Source organism: Lycorma delicatula, chromosome 4 (assembly GCF_047948215.1).
Source record: "Lycorma delicatula isolate Av1 chromosome 4, ASM4794821v1, whole genome shotgun sequence".
NCBI lineage: Eukaryota > Metazoa > Arthropoda > Insecta > Hemiptera > Fulgoridae > Lycorma > Lycorma delicatula.
In genome coordinates, this window is record NC_134458.1 from 3,097,928 (window position 1) to 3,120,616 (window position 22,689).

Consider the following 22,689-nt stretch of genomic DNA (forward strand, 5'->3'; position numbering starts at 1 on the left):
TGATGATATTTGGTATATGGATAAATACCCACCTTGTAGTGGCCAAAAAATATTTTTTTATATTTAAAAAAAATTTTTCTTGAGTAATACACTATTTTCTAACTTGCCAACCAGCAAAAATAGCCATTTTCATCACTTTTTCCATGACCTGTAGCATTCTTATTTTACATTGTACAGAGGGTCAAAAACACCTTTTTGGAAAGAGTAAAGATGTAACTTCATCTTAGTGAACTCAAAATTCATTTTGTTACATAACCAAATCTTTCAATATTTACTGAAGTTGCACTTACAAATCATTGTCTTTTTTCTTCAAATTTTGGGCCCAAATTAAATAATGAAGGGCTTACGGTAACAGGCCTGTTTTTTACCTTTTAACTCTTAGGTACTAGTAGTACTTATAAAAGAAAAATTGGACTATAACCAAGTCTCATTCATTAAAAACAATGGCCACCAAATTGTAAGATTTTAAAAAGGCCTGATTTTTGGGTCCCAAAAACCACATGTGGGGACAGGTGGCAGAAATCTAACATCTTTACAGTAGTACGTACTTTTTATGTACTTTAAAACCATATAAAATTTATTTTGTTACTCAAGAGGGGTTGACAAGTAATGAAGCCTACAAAACTGCTAAAAACACTGTTCCTTCTAACCATAAACAATATATCCAAAAATACTGATGTTATGTATTTTTTTCAGATTATAAAATTTACAACTAAACTCATTAAAATGAATAAATTGATAATTAATAAATACTCAATTACAGAATGATAAACAATTTAAGTACATTAACAAGTTTTTCAATTTCACTTTATTCACTTTTACCTAATTTTACACCTACTAATGGAAGTTATGAATAAATCTTGCACTTTTTTATAACAAATATAACTAACATAATTTAGTCCTGCCATTTTTTTATTGAGTAGAACTGATGTCCTCATTCATCTTTGGTGCAATGTGTCCTCTTCCAATAGTTGACAGAAAAAGCTTTGAAAATATGGGAATCTTTAAAATGTTTTCCAGTTGAACCCATATTTGAATATCCCGCAATGATTTCTTGAATGAAGTACCAGGACCCTGTGGATGGAAAAGTGTATTCGATATTCCTTTTCATTTTTATGTATTTTGAATTCTATGACTTTGCCTAACCACCATTTGCCATCGTATACACAACAGACATAATTTTTATATTTTGGCTTTGGTAAACCTACAAAGCAATCAGAAACACTAATGTCCTTGTGTAGCGATACGAATGTAAATTTTTCTGATTCAGAGGTCGCCCGGACTTTCAAAATACATTTCTGACTTGTTGGAACAAAACTGTGAAAGGTTATTGTTTCTGGGACTGTTGTGATTACTTGATAATGAGAACTGAGGTATTCTTCAGTCTCTTGAACATCTTTATTAGAAAAGAAAATAAATGTTATATTTTTAATATTGTCTTTGTAATAAATGTAAATTTCATATTTCATAAGGTGTAACAATTGTTAATTCTCCTTTGAAGGCTTGCTTTTGTCACAGTCCTTTTTACAGTTCCACCAATACCATCACATGGTCCTTTTCCATGGTGTGAGACATAAAAATACCATTCAGCTGCGATTTCAAAATCTTCTTGATAGTAGCACGAATTTATGAAATTCTTTTTGTTTTTATACTGGACTGAGGAGCCATTAGAAAAATAAAAAAATTGTTTAACTTGCGGTAACAGTGTTTTTACTTTATTTATAATTTGCTTTTGGAAGCAGAAGAACAATGTACTATTGTGCTTCAAGTATTTACTAACCACACAGTAGCTTTGGCTTTGTAATTTTCCTTCTTTTTCAAAATATATGAGAAATGGATGTACTGTGGCGTAAGATTTTGACCTGTGATATGACTGACTTCATCCTAAATCACAAAAGGAAAATTTTGAGAGAATCTCCAATTAAAATACATTCATCCTCCAAGTTTTCTTTTTTAATGTTAAGGAAATCAGCTTGTTTTTTGCAACAAAATGAAACCTTTTTAGATTATTTAAAGTTTTAGAAAGTTTATCTAAGTACTCTTGAAACGGAGGAATTTGAGTAATTAGTTCACAATGTTCAACAAAAACCCACTGTATGAAAATAATTTCTGAATCAAAATCATCCCAGCTCTCTTGCAGTAACCTGAGCACTTCATTACTGCCTGGACATTTTTCACACTGTGACAGCATGTGCGTTTCATTTTCTATATCACATACCATAGTAGAAAGGAAAATTTTATAATCAAATTTCATTTATTGAGCAGATAACATACAATTTGGTGGGTGACACATAAACAAACCAAGTGAGCACCTGACCCACCAGCCAGAACACAAAGTTTAGGTCTTAAATCAGCAAATGCTGAAAAACAGATTTTTAAATTATTTTTTTTTGAAGGCTGTGTACAATTCTTTTAAGTTGCATAAGATAAGCCTTTTTTGAATATTAATTTTCTTCCTGTCCGCTTGTCTTACAGAGACACAATCCTTCTTGCCTGGCATCATTTGGCTGTGCTCATTATTCTGGTAAAAATTTTGGATAATTTAATAACATTTTCATCAATTATGTGACTAGGTTTCTTTTTGCCAATTTGTGAGAAAATTCCACTTGTTTTAACCAACTGTTTGGATTGACGAGGTAAATAATGACTAACACTAAACTGGTAGTTGTCATATACCAAATATCAAAATCAAAAATAGTGATGCAATAAAATTTTTGAAAATTCATTGAATTAAAATGGAATACCCGAATCTAAAAAATGGCTTGGAGAAAAGAGATTTTCAACCAATAATGAAGTTATTGCTGCCATAGATGGTTATTTTAAGGAGTTGGATAAATCGATGTACCGAACTGGCATAAGCACCCTTGTGAAACGCTGGGCTGTGTATAGAATTTAATGGCGACTTATAGAAATAAAAATCAAAATGTAACCAGAAAAAATGTTTTCTTATCCAGACTCAGAACTTTCCACCCCACCCTTGTATAATAATCAATGATGCATTGTAAATATAATTCTAATCATCACTAACAGAATTACCGTGCTTGCTCGAATCTAAGCCACACTCTTTTCCTCCTTTTAATAAGTAACAAATTAGGTGTGGCTTAGATTCAAACTCTTTTTTTTTTTTAATTCAAAAAAAGGTTTATTATAAAATTTTTAAAAATCCTTAGTTTTTATTTTCCAGTCCTTAAAGTATTGTACATTATTATGATTTAATATTAACTTTTAAAAAATGAACAATTTAAAATAAAAACATCCTCTCAGAAGAGTAAATAACATTTTTTACACTGAAATTTGGTAGTTTAACTTACTTTCTTAGTCAGGTAATTTTTCAGAATGTTATTGGGATCATTAGTAACGACTTGGAAAATACCACTGCCAGTGGTGAACTTCAGTAGGTATTTGTCTTATAACTCTGCTGTGTATACTTACCTATTTCCATTTTTTCTATTTGATTTTTTACATACTGAATTTTTTTAACATCATAATTTTATAAATGTTATCTTTGGTGTACCAACAATAACATCAAGAGCTCACTATGAAGCCACTATAGAAAGAAAGGTGATTTTACAGTGGAAGAAAAGAGGAATAACTCAGTTGTCAGAAAGTTCAATAGTGAAGAAACATATGTTCATAAATGGCATAAACAACATGGTTTAATTTCTATTTGCAAATCTATAACAAAGGGTTTCACAGAACCAAAAACAGGAAGATTTCCTCAAGTAGATGATAATGATGGTCAATTTATAAAAGATGCTTGGTCTAAGCATTGCCAGTAACAGTACAAATGTCACAATTGAAGGCAAAAGAAGCAAGTGATAAATTAAAAATTTTAACACATCAAGAGACTGGTGCAGAAAATTTATGAAAATGGAGGGATTTTCTCTTAGATGGAAAACTTCAATCTGCCAGAGACTTCCTGCAGATTTTGAAGATAAGCTCATCCAGTTTCAGTGACCTATTATCAGAATTTGTGCAAAACACACATATGAATTTAAGAATATTGGAAATAGGGTTGAACCCCCCCCCCCCTTTATTTTGATATGCCAGGTAGTTATACAGTAACTTCAAAAGGTGAAAAACAAGTTAAAATATTTAGTACCGGATACAGTGCCTTCAACTGTAAAATTTGTATTCTTATTAGCAGTGCTTTAGATTGAGCATCTTTTATAAATTGAACAACATAATCATCTACTTGGGGAAATCTTTCTTTGTCAAAACTCTATGTCATAGATTTGCAAGTAAACATTGGATCACTTGTTTATGCCATTGACCAATTGTCTGTTTCTTCAATGTACTGCTACATATTATGGCAGATAGCCAAAAATTACCAACATTCTAATACTGACTAAGAAAACAATGCCAAAAATGAAAAATTTTCTGATTATGTGATAGTGAGGGCCCACAAGTATGGTTGGATGACTTCTGAAATTATGAAAGAGAGATAAATGCCATGTGGAACAAATGATCAGGAACTCTATGAAAACCTGAAAATGCTTTTGATGGATGCATTTAAAGGACCTTTAAATACATTAATTTAAGAAAAATAAATTACAGAAAGAAAACTGTGACTGTGATATTCCTGGGCAACATGGCCAGCTAACTTCAGCCACCAATGTTTGTTTTTATGAAGCCTTTCATAGACCAAGTAAAAAAAAGAAGATTACAAAAAAAAATGGTTACATCAATAACGGAATGGGTTTCTATTGCCTGGAATAAAATTCACTCATTCTTTCAAAAAATACATCACAAACGCCATGGATAGAACAGAAGACAACCTAATGTAGGATAATGATGATGTTGATACCACTTCCAGAGACAGCAGTGATAGTGAAAGTTAGTGTTTATCTGATTGTAATTAATGTTTATTCAATTTAGATTACTTACATGGAATTATTTTATGTACTGGCACTTTTCATTATCTAAATTTCATTTTTATTTTTATTAGTGATTAGCTTATCAAATTATTTTTTTATACAATTGTCTGAAGTAATTCTTTTTTTTGTACATAAATGTTACTATTATTTTAAATTATAAACTTTTTTCACAAAAATCTTTTGAAAATGTATGGTGTGGTTTAGATTCGAGCAAATCCAGCATATTATATTTATATGTATTAAATAATGATATTACATCATAAAATTTTCATCAGCAGTTTTCCCTAAGTGACAATAGTTGTGCTGCTCAATGAAACAAACATTGTCAAATCCTAATGAATTAGAATCTTTGTTATACTAGTTTTTCTTGCTGGATTTTGTTTTTTCAATATCTATAGTATTCATTTTTTCAGATTTATCTAGTATCGATTTCTTCCTTAATGTTAAATATTTTTATTTCTTTTTGAGTTTATTTTCTTTTTAACACAAATATTAACAAATGAGTGCAAAATGACGTATCAGAGTGAATATTTTCTTCTTTCTCAAAAAAAAAAAATTATAGTGATATTATTCTTAGCCTTTCATACCTTATATGAAATAAAAGTTATACTGGTATACAAACTGTATTTTCATTTATGCATTATGAAGTATTAATAAACTCTTTTTCTATACATAACACTAACTATTCGTTTATATATAAAATTAATATTCTAACAGAATTCTGACTCCTGTAGAAAGCTACAAAGGATTTATATGTATATATTTAAATAAAAAAAATCTCTTAATCACTAATTTAAAAGAATTAGTGAAAAATTTTATTATTCATTTATTTTAAATCATATAAAAATAAATAATATTTAAAATACATATAAATCCTTTGTGGCTCTACAAGTCACAATTCTGTTACAATATATGCAATAAGCTTGATTTGAAATAATACAGTCAAAAAATTTTATAAATTTAATAAAATCAAAAAAATATATGTACAGTTAAAGTACACTGCTTCATACTTACTTTTCTTTCGGTCATTACATATAAATGCATAAGCTGACTATCAAAATGTAAATCAGCATTCACAGATGAGTTATCACTCACCAGAAGATCACCATACTCTGTAGCTGATGAAGAACTCTCAACAACAACCTGTAAATCAAAATCAGACTCAAAACAAAATATACAGAATATTTATTTCCTCACCATTTATGTTTTACAACAGAAACAACTATTTAAAAAATTTTTTTTTTGAAAATATGAATATATGATATAAGTTAGAGGTACTATATCATACAAAAGATTTAGAAATTTATTCAAAATCCCAAGCTTTTATTATGCATATAATCAATTTTTGAGTCTACACAAAGTCGCATTCTATTTTGTCCTCCCAACTCTTCTTGTAAATGAACCCTACTGGGCACAGGAATAGAAGAGCACCCAGCAAAAGGGAATAAAAGTCAAGATGGAACGATCTGAAGTTTGTCCGCAGTATGTTGCACAACCACTATAATCAAACAAAAAACATAAAAGAAACCCCATGCAGTTCATGTCTAAACAAATTCTACAGATCTAAAAAAAAAAGAAGACAGATATCAACAATTACAGACAAATTACTGTATGTACAGAATAAAGTATGAAGATTTAAAAAACGTTATCAAGGGAAAACCTCAACATACAAAATTTAAAGATTGTATTATCTAAGTTTCTTTATAACCAGGTTGAATTCCCAGTATAATGATCTGTAAATTTTATCATGTAATTTAATCCTCATTCCACTATATACAATCTTCTAGGCTTCGATGAGTATCATCCTGAAAAAAAAAATGATAAGTACTATATCATTATAGTACTTAAGATTAAACAATGCTCAATCAATTAACACAAACCTTTTTCAAATGTCCTGTACTGGTACCAAGAAATACAACAGTGTAGTCACCGGTTGACGTAGCAGCTACAGCAGTCAGATGATGATTAAATGTTAATACTGGTGTGACGGACATTGGAGTTTCTCCACCAAGAGGTGTATTTACATCTAAACCACAGAAGTCCTCTCCAATAGTTTGCAGCTTCTACAAAAAAAAAAAATTTTAAATACTACCTGTAATTAGTATATAATAAACATTATCTCAAATTTAGATAAAATATAAATAATATATTAATTTATTTTTTCAAACATTATATACCACTGTATCAAATAAATTATTTTAAAAACAAATATTTAAATCCACCAGATATAGTTCAGATAAAAGGTAAGAACACTCACCTACTTGCAGCGCTTTCTTAATGTTACTCCATCAGCAGACAAATTTTATAAATTAATAAAATTTTTTTTTGTCTTCAGTCATTTGACTGGTTTGATGCAGCTCTCCAAGATTCCCTATCTAGTGCTAGTCGTTTCATTTCGGTATATCCCTACATCCTACATTCCTAACAATTTGTTTTACATACTCCAAACTTTGCCTGCTTGCACAATCTTTTCCTTCTACCTGTCCCTCCAATATTAAAGCGACTATTCCAGGATGCCTTAATATGTGGCCTATAAGTCTGTCTCTTCTTTTAACTATATTTTTTCCAAATGCTTCTTTCTTCATCTATTTGCCGCAATACTTCTTCATTTGTCACTTTATCCACCCATCTGATTTTTAACATTCTTCTATAGCACCACATTTCAAAAGCTTCTAATCTTTTCTTCTCAGACACTCCGATTGTCCAAGTTTCACTTCCATATAAAGCGACACTCCAAACATACACTTTCAAAAATCTTTTCCTGACATTTAAATTAATTTTTGATGTAAAGAAATTATACTTCTGACTGAAGGGGCTCATTTCACCTGTACTACTCGGCATTTTATATTGCTCTTGCTTCGTCCATCTTTAGTAATTCTACTTCCCAAATAACAAAATTCTTCTACCTCCATAATCTTTTGTCTTCCTATTAGTCCATCTTCATTATTTCTACTACATTTCATTACTTAAGTTTAGTTATTATTTATTTTCATGCGGTAGTTCTTGTGTAGGACTTCATCCATGCCGTTCATTGTTCCTTCTAAATCCATATTACTCTCAGCTAGAATTACTATATCATCAGCAAATTGTAGCATCTTTACGTTTTCACCTTGTACTGTTACTCCGGATCTAAATCGTTTTTTAACATCATTAACTGCTAGTTCTATGTAAAGGTTAAAAGTAACGCAGATAGGGAACATCCTTGTTGGACTCCCTTTGTTATTACAGCTTCTTTCTCATGTTGATCAATTATTACTGCTGCTGTTTGGTTTCTGTAAATGTTAGCAGTCGTTCTATCTCTGTATTTGAATCTTAATTATTTTAAAATGCTGAACATTTTATTCCAGTCTATGTTATCGAATGCCTTTTCTAGGTCTATAAATGCCAAGTATGTTGGTTTGTTTTTCTTTAATCTTCCTTCTACTATTAATCTGAGCACTAAAATTACTTCCCTTGTCCCTATACGTTTCCTGAAACCAAATTGGTCTTCTCCTAACACTTCTTCCACTCTCCTCTCAATTCTTCTGTTCAGAATTCTAGTTAAGATGTTTGATGCATGGCTAGTTAAGCTAATTGTTCTGTATTCTTCTTCACATTTATTTGCTCCTGTTTTCTTTGGTATCATGACTATAACACTATTTTTGAAGTCTGATGGAACTTCTCCTTTTTCATAAATATTACACACCAGAAGTTTGTATAATCTATCAATCGCTTCCTCACCTGCACTGCGCAGTAATTCTACAGGTATTCCGTCTATTCCAGGATCCTTTCTGCCATTCAAATCTTTTAATGCTCTCTTAAATTCAGACCTCAGTATTGTTTCTCCTCTTTGACTTCCTCTTCTTACTCTATAACAACCTTTTCTAGTTCATTTCTTCCGTATAACTCTTCACTATATTCCACCCATCTATTGACTTTACCTTTCATATTATATATTGGTGTACCATCTTTGTTTAACAATATTAGATTTTAATTTATGTACCCCAAAATTTTCCTTAACTTTCCTGTATGCTCCGTCTATTTTACCAATGTTCATTTCTCTTTCCACTTCTGAACACTTTTCTTTAATCCACTCTTCTTTTGCCAGTTTGCACTTACTGTTTATAGAATTTCTTAATAGTTAATAGTTCCTTTTACTTTCTTCATCACTAGCATTCTTATATTTTCTACGTTCATCCATCAGCTGCAATATATCGTCTGAAACCCAAGGTTTTCTACCGGTTCTCTTTATTCCGCCTAAGTTTGCTTCTGCTGATTTAAGAATTTCCTTTTTAACATTCTCCCATTCTTTTTCTACATTTTCTACTTTATCTTTTTTACTCAGACCTCTTGCGATCTCCTCAAAAATCTTATTTACCTCCTCTTCCTCAAGCTTCTCTAAATTCCACTGGGTCGTCTGATACCTTTTCTTCAGGTTTTTAAACACCAATCTACATTTCATTAACACTAAATTATGGACTTATGGAAGCTATCAATGTCTGCTCTAGGGTAAGTTTTGCAGTCGATGAGTTGATTCCTAAATCTTTCCTTAACCATGATATAATCTATTTGATACCTTGCAGTATCACCTGGCTTTTTCCATGTGTACATTCTTCTATTAATACAATTATAGTAAAAATTAAAAAAAAAAAATCATTAATATGTACAGTATACACTAGTATCGTAGTTAAAACTTCTTATATCTACAAAATGGTAAGATAATGAATCATTATCATTTACTTTTTGCACTACGCAGCACAAAAGTTGTTCTTACTACTTAGCAGTAGATGAGCATTTTTCGTTTTGTGAGGATCTATTTTGCTTTGAAAATGAGAATTTTGCCTTCATGCCAGTAAAGAAGCTGCTGCAAAATTTTTTCAAGAAGCAGGCATTCTTCCTGACAAACATATTTGCAGAAACAGCCGTGAGATGACATCATACAAATGATAATATTAAAGTAGGAAAACAGCTTCATATTTCAAAACTGAGGGATGCTAGAGGGGAGAAACAAGTGCGGCTCTAATTACAAAATCGTTTCTTTATGGTGTGTTTGAAATTTGTCTGCCTTCCTGGATCTGCCACATGAAATCAATTTTTTTTTTTTAACAGGAAGTGGTCCAGATATCCACCATAATGATTTAATCATATCCATACATGATTTTAAACTAGAGTTACTAGATCGTGGATACCGGTGTTCTTTGGTGGTTGGGTTTCAATTAACCACACATCTCAGGAATGGTCGAACTGAGAATGTACAAGACTACACTTCATTTACACTCATACATATCATCCTCATTCATCCTCTGAAGAATTATCTAACGGTAGTTACCGGAGGCTAAACAGGAAAAAGAGAGAGTTATAAAAGAAAAAATGCAAAAACTGTTTCTCGATAAATGCCCTCGGTTTAGAGTTATAAGCAATTAAATTTGCAAAAACGGAAAAATTGCAGTAGTAATAAAACCATGTACAACATCCAATAGTATTTTTTTGTTTTATTTCATATTACCTTCAGTGTTAGAAACAATACCAAACATAAAACAATTAATGTTGGAATATTAATGGCCCAAACAATAATAATAAAAGCCTTCATAATAATAAATAATTTTGGAAGGAGCACCTTCTTGACTATTTCGGAGAACGAGTCGGATATTTTTATAATTAAAGTCTAATGATTTGCAGTTCTCTTCGGTTGGACTTTTATTCTCGTCAGACAAAGGTTACCGAGACCTCTTCACAAGACTAGGTTTAGTGGTTTTTCAGATGGACCACTAACCATCATAGTATTTATAATTGGAACTGAAATTTTGTTCTCACGAGTACCGGCTAAAAACCGGACCACTCCATTATATGTTGTAATTTATGTGGTGTTCTTGGTGTATTATATGTGTATAGTATAAAGTGTTCTGCAGCTCAGTGTGTAGTGGGAAGAAAAGCTGCAGAGTCTAGGCCCGTGGGGACGCCAACCCCCAGTGTCTTAAAGAATAAGACTCCCCGTCGAGGAGTTTAATTTACAAAATTTTAATGTTTTTGGTTCTAAATTATATATAATAAATGTTGACAGCACACCGATCTACAAGAAATGGTCAAAATGTTTTCTTTCTAAGCTTGGCAATGCACTAACCTTAAGTATCATGTTTGGAGGTATATGCGCCTATTCACCGATTGCATGCCTTTTCAAGTCAACAATGCTTACAAGAATGTTTTTAATCTAGAGACCTAGCAAACCATTCCAAGGCTTCTCTATGACCTATCCCATGAGCTGGAAAAGTTTCATTTAAAATTTGCCATGCCCTTAGATAACAGTAAGGTGGCGCCCCATCTTGTTGAAACCATAAGTTATCTGACAATTCAAAATTATCCTAGATATTTGCTAAAATCCTATCGGCTAACAAGTTGCAATAAGCATTTCTTCTAAGATTTCTATCTAAATTAAAAGACCCTACAATACGGTTACCAATGATTTCTGCCCAAATGTTTACTTTCTGAGGGTACTGTATACGACACTCATCCATCTGGGGTTATCATGGCTCCAGTATTGATAGTTATACCTATTCCAATGTGCATTTAACATAAATCCAGTTCATCAGTAAATATTACTGAATTAGAAAAATTTGCGTCCTTGTCTATTTTTAGCACTATGTATCACAAAATTTGATACGATTGAAATCTTTTTCTGAAATTTCTTGCACAAGATGTAGCTTACAAGAGTGAAAATGATTGTTTTTAAGAATTTTGTTGAGTGAAAATCAACTTATGTCATGTTGAATACAGTTTTCCGAATCCTAGAATGAGGGTCCTCAACAAACGTCTTCAAAACATCTAATGATTTTTGATCATTAGTGACAGTTTTTGATCTCGTGTGCAAGGTCGAATTCTTACAGTACCGAGTTAATCATAACAATAATAAATTCTGGACTAAAGAAAAAAACTTTGAACCATTGTAACCTAATTCTTCAATATATAATTAATTTAAAGATAATCAAGTACTGTACTTGTATGGTGAAGTAAGAAGCCAAAATGTCGGAGAGTGTACCCTTAGTAGTGAGTTTTACAGGGTCTATCGGGAAACAGACAAGTGTTTTCTAAATATACCAGATTGGTCTTTCGTTACCATAATGAACGCAATTCAGAAAAATATGAAGCAAAAGACAATAATATACTCGGCTTCATGGCTTGCGTAAATCATTGACGATATCGAACACGCGGTTTTCACCAAAACGAAAGCAAACCACAGGTATAATTTTGTGGACTCCAAACTACTGAGAGGTTATCCGAAAATAGCGTAATAAAAAAAACATCGTGGCACGACACGACAGCATGTCGACAGTAATTTCGTCGAGTTCAAGCGGGGCGAAGATCCGTTCGATTTATATTAATCGCAGCCGTAAAATATACCCGGCCACCAGAAATTAACAAGTGGCGACGACAGGCGAGTCTTTTTTATGTATATTATTTTGCCATTATTTGATAATTTATATTGAATTTGACTTTATCAGTCAGTAAGCATAAATAAGAAGAGTAACTATGTACTTAAGGCAGGAAAATGAAGTGGCGCCGTTTCAAAGTGATAGCTGATTTATGTTTCACGTAACTGAAGTATATTCACATAGAAAAGAAATTTCAAAAAATCTGATTCTTTACTGAAAACCAAAATACCAATTTTTTAAAGAAACGGTTACCGTACTAAAACGACCACCAGAGATATTAAAAAGAAAAAAATTAGCGTTATATAAAATGTGATCTCAAATATACTTGTACACTAATTTTTAAATGAAGTAATAAAAGGTTCAAATTCAACAACAAAGTAAAGAAGTGAAAACAGGGTACATTTTATGAAAAATTTTCCACAGTTCCTACAAGCTTTCTTAAAATAAATTACAATTACAACAATAATGCAGAAAAGACTAAGTTTTAACAGGGGCTGAATTTTATTCCTAAGCGGTTCATAAGGTACAACAAAAAGGTTTTTCAAATGATATCTTGTTTTTATGTACGTAATATTTTTGTAGGGAACTCGAATACAGGTCTGTTACGGCTACACGTAATTCAAGCAGCGGTTGTTGCAAATTGACTCACGGTGACGCTAGAAGTACATTAAGTATAGCGGAATCTTTTATATACTTTTCCTCTCTCAGCATCAGCGAAAGAATGTTTTGACCGCCTAAGCGTGTATATCGTGAAAGGATATAAACACAGAACTCTATGTACAGGTAGCAATGCAAAACGTAAGTTTCACAATTTTAATTTCAACCGCTTGCAAAACTAGAAGGGTCCAATAGGTAACACATTTAGACAATACTATGAGAGGTTTACGGTTCACTCAGGCGAACGATTTAGAAGTTTTACGTTAACTTAGGATTACGTCCTCCAAAGGGAAGTTAGCTCTATGAGCCAAACGTTAAGATCTATTGGATTTCGGTTAAATAAAATGAAAGCCAGAAATAAGTTTCTAATAATCGCACGGTAAATACAAATTTCTGATTTCGCTTGCATAACTGCAGCTCGTAAAACATTTTTAACAGATAATGACATTAATTATCTGTCTATAATATATCCCTATTTTATTAATCGCGTCCGGTATTTATCATCACGCTTTAAAAACAGAACTTACAGTTCACGTCTTCCAAATAACATGTAATCTGTGCTTTCAGTTTTGTAGAAAATTAATGCTAGCTTACACGAATTTTATAATTTCTTCTTCGGACGGATTCAGTTTGAAGCTTAAAAATAATTACTTTAATTCCGGTTAAAAACATTATTTGCGATCGATCCGTATAACCGACCAATGAGATATGCGACTCCCGTCGTGCTTGTACGAGTAGGCCGAGACGATCGGTCAAATAGTTGCAGACAGCTGCGACTTGCAGAACGAATACTTTTTTTTTAGTCTAGAAATAAAGAGAGGCAACTTTACGATGAGTTTTTATCTACACCGTCAGAGCCTACCGAGAAGAGAAATCGTGACGAATTCATATAATAGGGAAACGTTAGTACGAAATAAAGTAAGCGACTGAGATTTTCTTCCGTCGACTAGTACCTGATTTTTCAATTAAGTGTAATCAATGTAATAGACAGCCATCCAAGCAAACTTCACATAGAAAATACTAACAAAAAAATATTACTATTAATTATTTTACCTACGAAACACTATGAATAACATTACCGTTTATGATAATTTTATACTACTATCGACTTTAGGTTTTTTTTTTTGTTGTACAAATTAATTTACGCTGGGGTTAAAGATCGCTTACAAGATTTGGGAGTCGATCTGAAAATATCTGCTCGTCCAGAGGAGTTATCCGATAATGCGACCTAGTACGACCGAGTATGAAAAATACTGACAAGTTATCAACACAGGCCCAGGTAGATCTGAAAGAATACTATCTTCCCTCGACCGTGCCAAATTAATTTTGCACCGACAGAAACGCATTAATTAATCGCCATCTCGCATTAGATTCTGTTCTTTTTGATGAAGTAATTTTTTCTCTGTTCAATTATTTCATGTTGTTCTGTCAATAAACATTTTTCTCCCTTTATTCGCATTCGTTTATCGTAGGGTACACACACTTGTTTTACTAAGGTTTGTGCTTCTTGTAGTTTTGCTCGCATTAGAAATCCATTCTTGTTATCGATCGTCTTTCGTCGCACTTCAATGATTATCTCTTTTAATATTTGTAACAAATTCAGCATAGTTAAAAAAAACCACAGAGTTATACAATGAATTTATATTCCAAACTTATAACACTTAAACGAACAAACAAATTATTTAATAAGTAACACATGCAAAGGAAAAAAATTAAGTACTTAGAAAACCGCTTATATTAAAAAAAGTGTCCGAACACAGATACCGATCAGGCTCAAAAAATCTGATGTAAACACTAGATGACTTCCTTGTACGCCTATTAAATTACATAAACACATTTTTTGCTCCGCTTCATTTAAACTTATTTAATTTTAAAGTGAGATACGATCCTCCAATTCTTTAATGAACCGGAGAGTAATGCCATCGCTGGATATTATTATTTATTAACATCGAATATTTATACTATTATTAATTCAATAATCTTACATGAAATATTAGGATAGAGTAAAAGTCCCTTTATTACGCTTATTACTAGATCAGTATTATTCGTATCTTCGTGAGATTTCTGGTGTGTCGTATAAATAAAAGTTAATAATAATTAAACCGTTCCGTTTAGTGAACTCCTGCATACCGGTTACAAGTGTTAATTTCGACCTTACGGTGTAAAATATTCAGTTTCTATTATTGGATTATTTGCTGAATCAAAAATATATAAAAAAAAAAAAAGACAAGAAGATGAATATGAAGAAGAAAATGTTACGAACAAGGGAAGAATAAAAACTATAAGAGAAGATGATAAATATAAGGAGGAAGAAAATGTTAAAACCAAAGAAAGAATAAGAAGATTAAGAGAGGATGATGAATATAAAGAGAGAGAAAATTTGAAAACTAGAGAACGTACACACAAATTAAGATCACAAGAACTATATCAAACCAAACAGCGATTAAATGATCGGCAATAAAAAACAAATAAACGAAATGATCAACTCCGACTTGGGGAGAATACTGTCCGACAATCTCAGAGGAGTAATGAGCTAAAAGATACGAATTTTTTGCAATTTATTAAAGATCGAGCATGTATGCTTCAGTGTGTATGTTCTTGCGAAGGTCTATTTTTCAGTCGTTCTGTAGTTAACTTTAATGTAGATAAAATTAAACAAAAATTCCAGAATAATAAAATAAAATTAAAAAATAATACGTTCTAAATTATAATTATCAACTAATATTAAATAATCAGATGTTTCACCAAATCTATTACATATACACATATGTAATAATGTCTATTAAATTACATATACGCATTTTTAAAAGTCCATAAAGTTTATTCCACTAATAACTTGTGATTTTTTTCATACTTTTTTTATTATTATTTATTGTAAACATGTTTTTTTGTAATAACGGGTTAATAATTATTAATAACTCAATATATTTAATTTAAAAAAGAATTAAAAAAAAGTTAAAAAAATAAAAAAAGGAAATGAAGTCTGATTCAAACCGATGTGCCATCCCTTTATAGATAGATCCAAATATTTATTAATTAAAATTTCATTTGGCTATAACTCCGGAACCGATGAAAATAAGTACCGCATATGATACATCGTTGAAACGTTCTCGATGAGGGCTTATTACTGCGGTTAAGAAAAAGTCTAAAATCCAAATTTTTTTGGATTTTGGACGCTTTTGGTTCACCTGATTGGAATCAAAAGGGGAGGTGCATAACTAGATGTTACAACAGTCCTAAATCCAAAATTTCAACATACTATGGCTAATCGTTTATGCGAGATAATACGTACATACATACATAAGTACGAACAGACGTCACGCCGAAACTGGTCAAAAAGGATATTCCGTTGAAATCTGAAAATAGAATTTTTTCGCGATCACAATACTTCCTTTACTTCGTACATGGAAGTAAAAAGACTGAAATAGCACAAATAAAAGAATATTTAATTATTTACGCTTCGGTATCGGTGACCCGTATACAGACACCGGATACACCGATTACAAAAACGAAAGTATGAAGTCAAAACACGGGCCACTAGAAGTATCTAGTATCTAGTATCTAGTTAAAACGCTTCGACCTTACGACGCTCAATATACGATGCTTGTTTATTATAACTTATCTAGCTTGAGCGACAAAGTAATTTTCAGGTATTTTTACGATATCGCGCGCTTCTCTCGATGTAGCAAATAGATTTTAAGAATTTCTCCCATCCGGTCCCTCTTAAAATGTATTAAAAAATCTGAGGTTACACCTAAATATTTTCTCCTGTTACTTTTTATATTAAATGATACTTCGGTTTGAAGGCAGAAATAGTTTTATAAAAACTTTTCACCGTTCTACATTAACGGATTTCTACGGGAAATCTTTAAAACTTTGCAGAGAACTAAAACAAAAAAAAAACCTGAGAAGAAAAATCACAACAGGAAACGAATACGATGCGACGCGACGACTGAAATAAAGTAGGAAACTAGCCGGCGATCTGATTCTATGTACGAGACGGCCGGTATCGTATAATATAAATCGGCATTCCTTCGTCTAGGTTTCATTTGTCGTAAGCTTTCTCGCACGGTACCGTCGAGACCGAACCAAAGTCGATCTAAAAACTTAGGCGCTGTAAGGCTTCAAATTTAATACTATTTATTCTTTAAAAAAAGGCAGTTTCGTGTGACCAGACCTCCTCCTGCTTTCTTCGTACTCGACTAAGCGAAGAGTATTTTTACATTAAATTTTTGTTTTGTACTTTATTTTATTTAGTATTTTTATAATCGCTGGGATAATCGGAATAATGTTTGCCTTAAGATTTTATTTATTTTTTACTTTTATTATCGAAAAAGGTTTTCGAACGATATCTGCACTTGTAAGTGACTTATCGTTATTTAAAATTATTAATAACGAAAGTAATTATAAATATTAAAAAACACGACTGCAAAAAAAATACAAAAAATAAATAAATTGAACTAAAAAACCACAATAAATCGAACAAAAAAAAAAAAGAAAAGAAAACAATGTATGGAAATAAAAGGACTAAACATCGTTATGCGGTATTTAATTAAATTAAATAACGGGTAACCGATCAAATTTCAAACGGTTTGAATTTGTTTAAATATATTTTTCATGTTGTATAGGCGTTTAAGATCGTCTAATGATTAAGTTTTCACCAGGTTTTACCTCGATAAAAAAATTTTTTCCTTCACCGAAAATATATAAATGCAGACGGGGTGGCTCTTTAATGTAGAATAATTACTATTCAGAGCTCTTGAATAGAGGACAATTACTATTCAGAGACTATACCATCCACGACTGCATTTCAATATTTTCGTTGAAGGACATTTAACGGGGTGAAAAAATGAGTTAACGGTAGTGTTGTCGTTAACGGAGCTCGTCTTAAAATGTTAGGAAATCCTTTAACTATGCAAACGAATTATATATTCGATCTACCGATCGATCGATCAAATCTATATTTGTATTAAAGAATTACAGCTTATTACAAAGGAGTCGAGTGAACTTAAAAATAGCAATATTACCGATAAAAATAAAGCGATAAGAAAAAAAAATGAATATTCTAATCGTTCATTGTCAACCAAAATTTCTTATATCCGATGCCTTCGGCTTTCTGGTAACGGACGATCATTCTAAAAGAAAAGACTCGATACAATAATATTACTCGATTAAAATAAACGATCCCATATATCTTGTATATATATATCTATCCCTATAGCTAATTTTGCCGAATATTTATAAAAATAAAAACAAAAGAAACCTCTGACAACACACATCGATTCTAATTTTTTGCTGTAGGGACAAATCCATGCCCTTTGTATTTAATTTAGTCTTGACTTATAACTAAATTCTTCATACATCGGATAACTGACGATTACACGAAAGCCAAATCTTACCTTATCTGATCTATGTAATACACATTCCATTACTAACAAAAAATTCATACGGTATTAATTACAAGGTTTAAATTCGGAGAACGACTTTACACATTAGATACATAATATATTCGTTGTATTTATTTAATATGTTGTTTTTGACGAATTTAATGTATTCAAAACCTCATACCGTTCAAGTGTGTCGAGATCTCGGGTTTCACGTGTACTTGTAAATTTTGCACGTTTTGGTTAATGAGAATTTTAAATAACGCCGATCACTGTATTTCTTACGCCGCAGTAACTTAAACCTCGTAAAGTACTAGGGGTTTGGTTCGCAACTTTTGGTCCGATAGAAAGCATCCCACCGTGTTGCGGGTTAATGTTTTTGTAAGCGAGTACAGTTTCGAACAGGGAATTCGCAAAAGATGATTCTGTTGCTGCGTTTATTAGTTTTATCTGTGAATTAATGCATCCGGCCTGTCCGATGTAGTATTTAACGTAACCGCAGCGGTTTAATGTTTATACTCCCGGTCGCTTATCTTTCGATGCATATTTTCCTAGAAATCTATATAATCTTGTGTATGGTGTTTATAATTTGTTTTGTATCTTGTTTCTAATTTTTAAAGCGACATAACCTACTTCCCTAAAAATGTTTGTGATTTTGCACGACCGTTGCAGAAGAGAAATCGTACGACGGTTCAAACCTTCGTCGAATCAGACCCCGAATTACATTTCACTGTAGCATAGGCGACACGACAAATCGGCTATCGTTGTATATGTTCATAGCATATTCTATCGAAGAGTTCCGGGGAGAAGTACGACGTTTTTTTCCACTTTTCACGTTTTTTAATACATACGAGTATTATCTCTGTGCACGCCTATCGTTATTAAATATTTAACACACACTATAGACATTCATATTCTGTATCGTAATCCGAATATAACAGATTACTGATAAACGGTTTACGTATACGTAAATTAAACAGAGAAAAAAAACTTTAAGGGAACAAGCCGCAAGACTAAATACTGAGATTTAGAAGATAATTAATTTTTTGAAGCTAGTCTAACGCATAACGTAAATTATTGAAGTACGGTAATAAATTCGAGCGGGAATTTTCGGCGATTATTTTGCTTAATTCAAAACAATTAAAACTTTAGAGTAGTAAAACCGTATTCTTTTTCCGATAAAATACTCTTAAGTGCGATTACACTATAAAGGATCCGATGTTCGAATATTAAGGGTGCTGTACATATGCGATGGAATTTTTTCTATACGCCGACGGCAATTTAGCATTCGGTTAGTAAGGCGATCAGGCTGAATTATTGCTTTAGGAAACTGCGGATAAATTAGTGCTTTTATGAACAACGATAATTTATCGTGCGGTCGAACACAAAAGAAACGATTCGGCCTTTATAAACCGAACGATAAAATATAATCGGACAACGGAAATCATACGCGTAACATTATTACAATAAATTTACTTTTGATACGAGTAAATGAAGTAAAATAATACGGTAATAAGGAAGAAATAAAGTTATACTATATGTAGATGGTGACCGATCGTCTACCGTCTAACAATTAACAAAAATCTATCTACCGTAAAAAAATAACGAAAAGTTTACTTTTTATACTTCGAAGCGAACGAGGGAACTAATATAAAACAGTCTGGTTTCTCGATTCACCAGCTCACAGCAACAGAGACACGATGGAGCGACGTCGTCCGGTTAATTCCAGTACTTTTAGTTTGAGCAGATCTATCCGGTAAAATTTTGACGAGTCGTAGATCAAATTCGGTTTTAATGCCGCCGGGCCTATATCGTCGATAAAATAGCGTCCGATATATCGCTGCGATCATCGGCGAAAGTAACAACGACGTTTTATTTCAACTACGATGACATAGCATCTAGAGCGAGCGTGTTTTGACTTTCAAACCCACAAAAATGTTATCTCGATTAACACACACAGTAAATTCCACAATCTACATTTAACGGATGTAAAAACAGTACCACACACTTCCGGGAATTAAATTATGACATTAACTGCGACGATACAGCCTACAACTACCACGCTACAGAACAAAACCGCTTCCGGCTCTACATTTACTACAGCTACAATGCACTCTGTGACAGCAAAAATAAAATATCGTACAATACTAAAACAAAATTAATATTTTAGTAATCTAATATTAGTATATAATAATAATAATTAACAGAATAATATATATATATATATATATATACACATGTGAAGTAATCTCTAAAGTAAAGACTGTTTTAATGTAAAAAACTTTATAAATTTTTTTACTCTTAAACTATGTACCTCTTACACTACTTCTCTATATAATCGCCACATGAATGAAGACATTTATCGTAGCTATACACCAACTTCAATATTTTCCTCGTCGTATTCTTCTGCCGCCAGTCCATTTAGCTACTGATGAACAGAATTTTTAAGTTCATCGTTACCCGCGAATTGCTTATAAATTTATATTTATAAGCAATTTATATTTATATTTATATTGCGATATAAAATTCTTTCTATTTTCCAAACAAATGGTAATCAGAAGGAGCTAAGTCCGGACTATATGGTGGGTGATAGTAAATTTCCCATCCAAATGATCTCAGTAAATCACGTGTCGGACCCGCAAGATGTGGACATGCATTATCGTGCAGCAGGATGACGCCGTCGGTCAGCCACTCACATCGCCGATTTTGAATGGCGCGCCGTAACTTACGTAGAATTTCGCAGTAGGCTTCTGTATTTATAGTCGTTACACGTAGCATGAAATCAATCAGCAGTATGCCAAACCGATTCCAAAAGACTGTGGCTATCAGTTTGCGACCAAACGGCTGTGGCTTGAGTAGATGATTGAGGATGATGCCGTTCACTTGACTGCCGTTTTCTCTCTGGCATGTAATACGAAATCCATGTTTCATCATCGGTAACAATTGAATTAAGAAACTCATCACCTTTTTTCTGTGTAGCGCATCGAAAATTCCAAAGCAGATCCCATTAGGATTTTTTGTGACGTTCGGTTAATACGTGCGGCACCGAACATGCACAAAATGGTCATGAACATGCACTTTCTAAATGGTCATGAACAATACGTCCTTAACGGCTCTTGAAACATCAGAAAAAAGAAGGACCAGGTCGGAAATCGTTGAGCGACGATCTTTTCAGATTTCTTCATCGTCGCGTTTCAACAAGTTCTCGGTGATTATCAAGGGCCTCTCCGAACGTTATTCATCATGCGCATTAATTTTGTTATTTATAAACCTTTCACATTTTGGGACGTTTCTTAATTCATTACATTTTCACCGCATACAGCAACCAACTGCCTACGAATTTCAACCGGCTTAACGTTTTGATGGTTTTAAAAACGTATGACCACGAATTTCACAGTCGGCGGCAACATCGATTTTCCTATTCATTTTACAACGTAATAACTCGCACGTAATCGAAGATACTACAACGCGACAACTTACGAACAACAATGCAGTGTGTACATTACTAGAGTGGCCGTGAACGACAGGTTCGCCAACCTTATGGAGAGATATTTCCCAGGGGGTCTTTACTTTAGAGATATCCCTCGTATAATAGCGATCTGTCTATTATTGACAGTTTTGGCAAGAAAGACTGATTAACAACTGATTTTATATATATATATATATTACGCGAATTGGAAATTTTAATTCTTTAAAATCTAACGTACGAGTAAAAGCTGAAGAGCGCCTGAACTTTATTATAAAATCACCATAAAATAAAACTGTTTACTAGTAAAATTATTTCTCGAGCTTCCTTTACGTTACAAATGCATAAATCGGACTTGTATGCAAGTATCACGTACACTTCAAAAACGAAAACGAACGAATGTTTTTGAACTTAAAGATAGATGAATATTGAAAAAAAAGGTAATCGATTACTAATTTATAATTAAAACATAGAAATCAAAATACATCTTATGATTATCGATCGCTATGAATAGAATCCTAACAGAGACTAAATTCCGATTACATTGAAGCGTTACAGAAAAGGTTCCTCTGAAACTTCTGGTATTACTATTGAAAACAATCGGTAATACTCAAATGTAAAACGAGATCGGATAACCTTATCACCTGACACCGAGCGGGTCGCATACAAGCACGACACCGTTCGGTCACCCTTGGTCCAACAGCGAGAAATAAAATTTACGAAAAAGTTTACTTTTTACGTAACAGAGGAAAAATATTTTCCTCTAAATATACTTTTAGGAAATCATTTTATATCTAAATTTATTTTAAGGTATGAGGGCGAATCCGGTTAATTTTTGAATTCTGTCGAGAGGTAATCGTAAGATACAGCCGTCGTCGATGAGTCTTTCAGGATCTTAT

At 32.3% G+C, this 22,689-nt stretch overlaps 1 protein-coding gene across 2 annotated transcripts in view; it reads right to left on the reverse strand.

Annotated features, from left to right (window-relative positions):
• Positions 1-22,689, reverse strand: part of PlexA (plexin A) — a 201,527-nt gene that overhangs the window by 116,094 nt on the left and 62,744 nt on the right. For both annotated transcript variants that reach the window (XM_075362153.1, XM_075362154.1), the window contains exons 3-4: positions 6,758-6,940; positions 5,892-6,020 (exon numbers count right to left, since the gene is read on the reverse strand). In XM_075362153.1, coding sequence (XP_075218268.1) covers positions 5,892-6,020; positions 6,758-6,940 — 312 coding nt within the window. The remainder of the gene's footprint in view (positions 1-5,891; positions 6,021-6,757; positions 6,941-22,689) is intronic.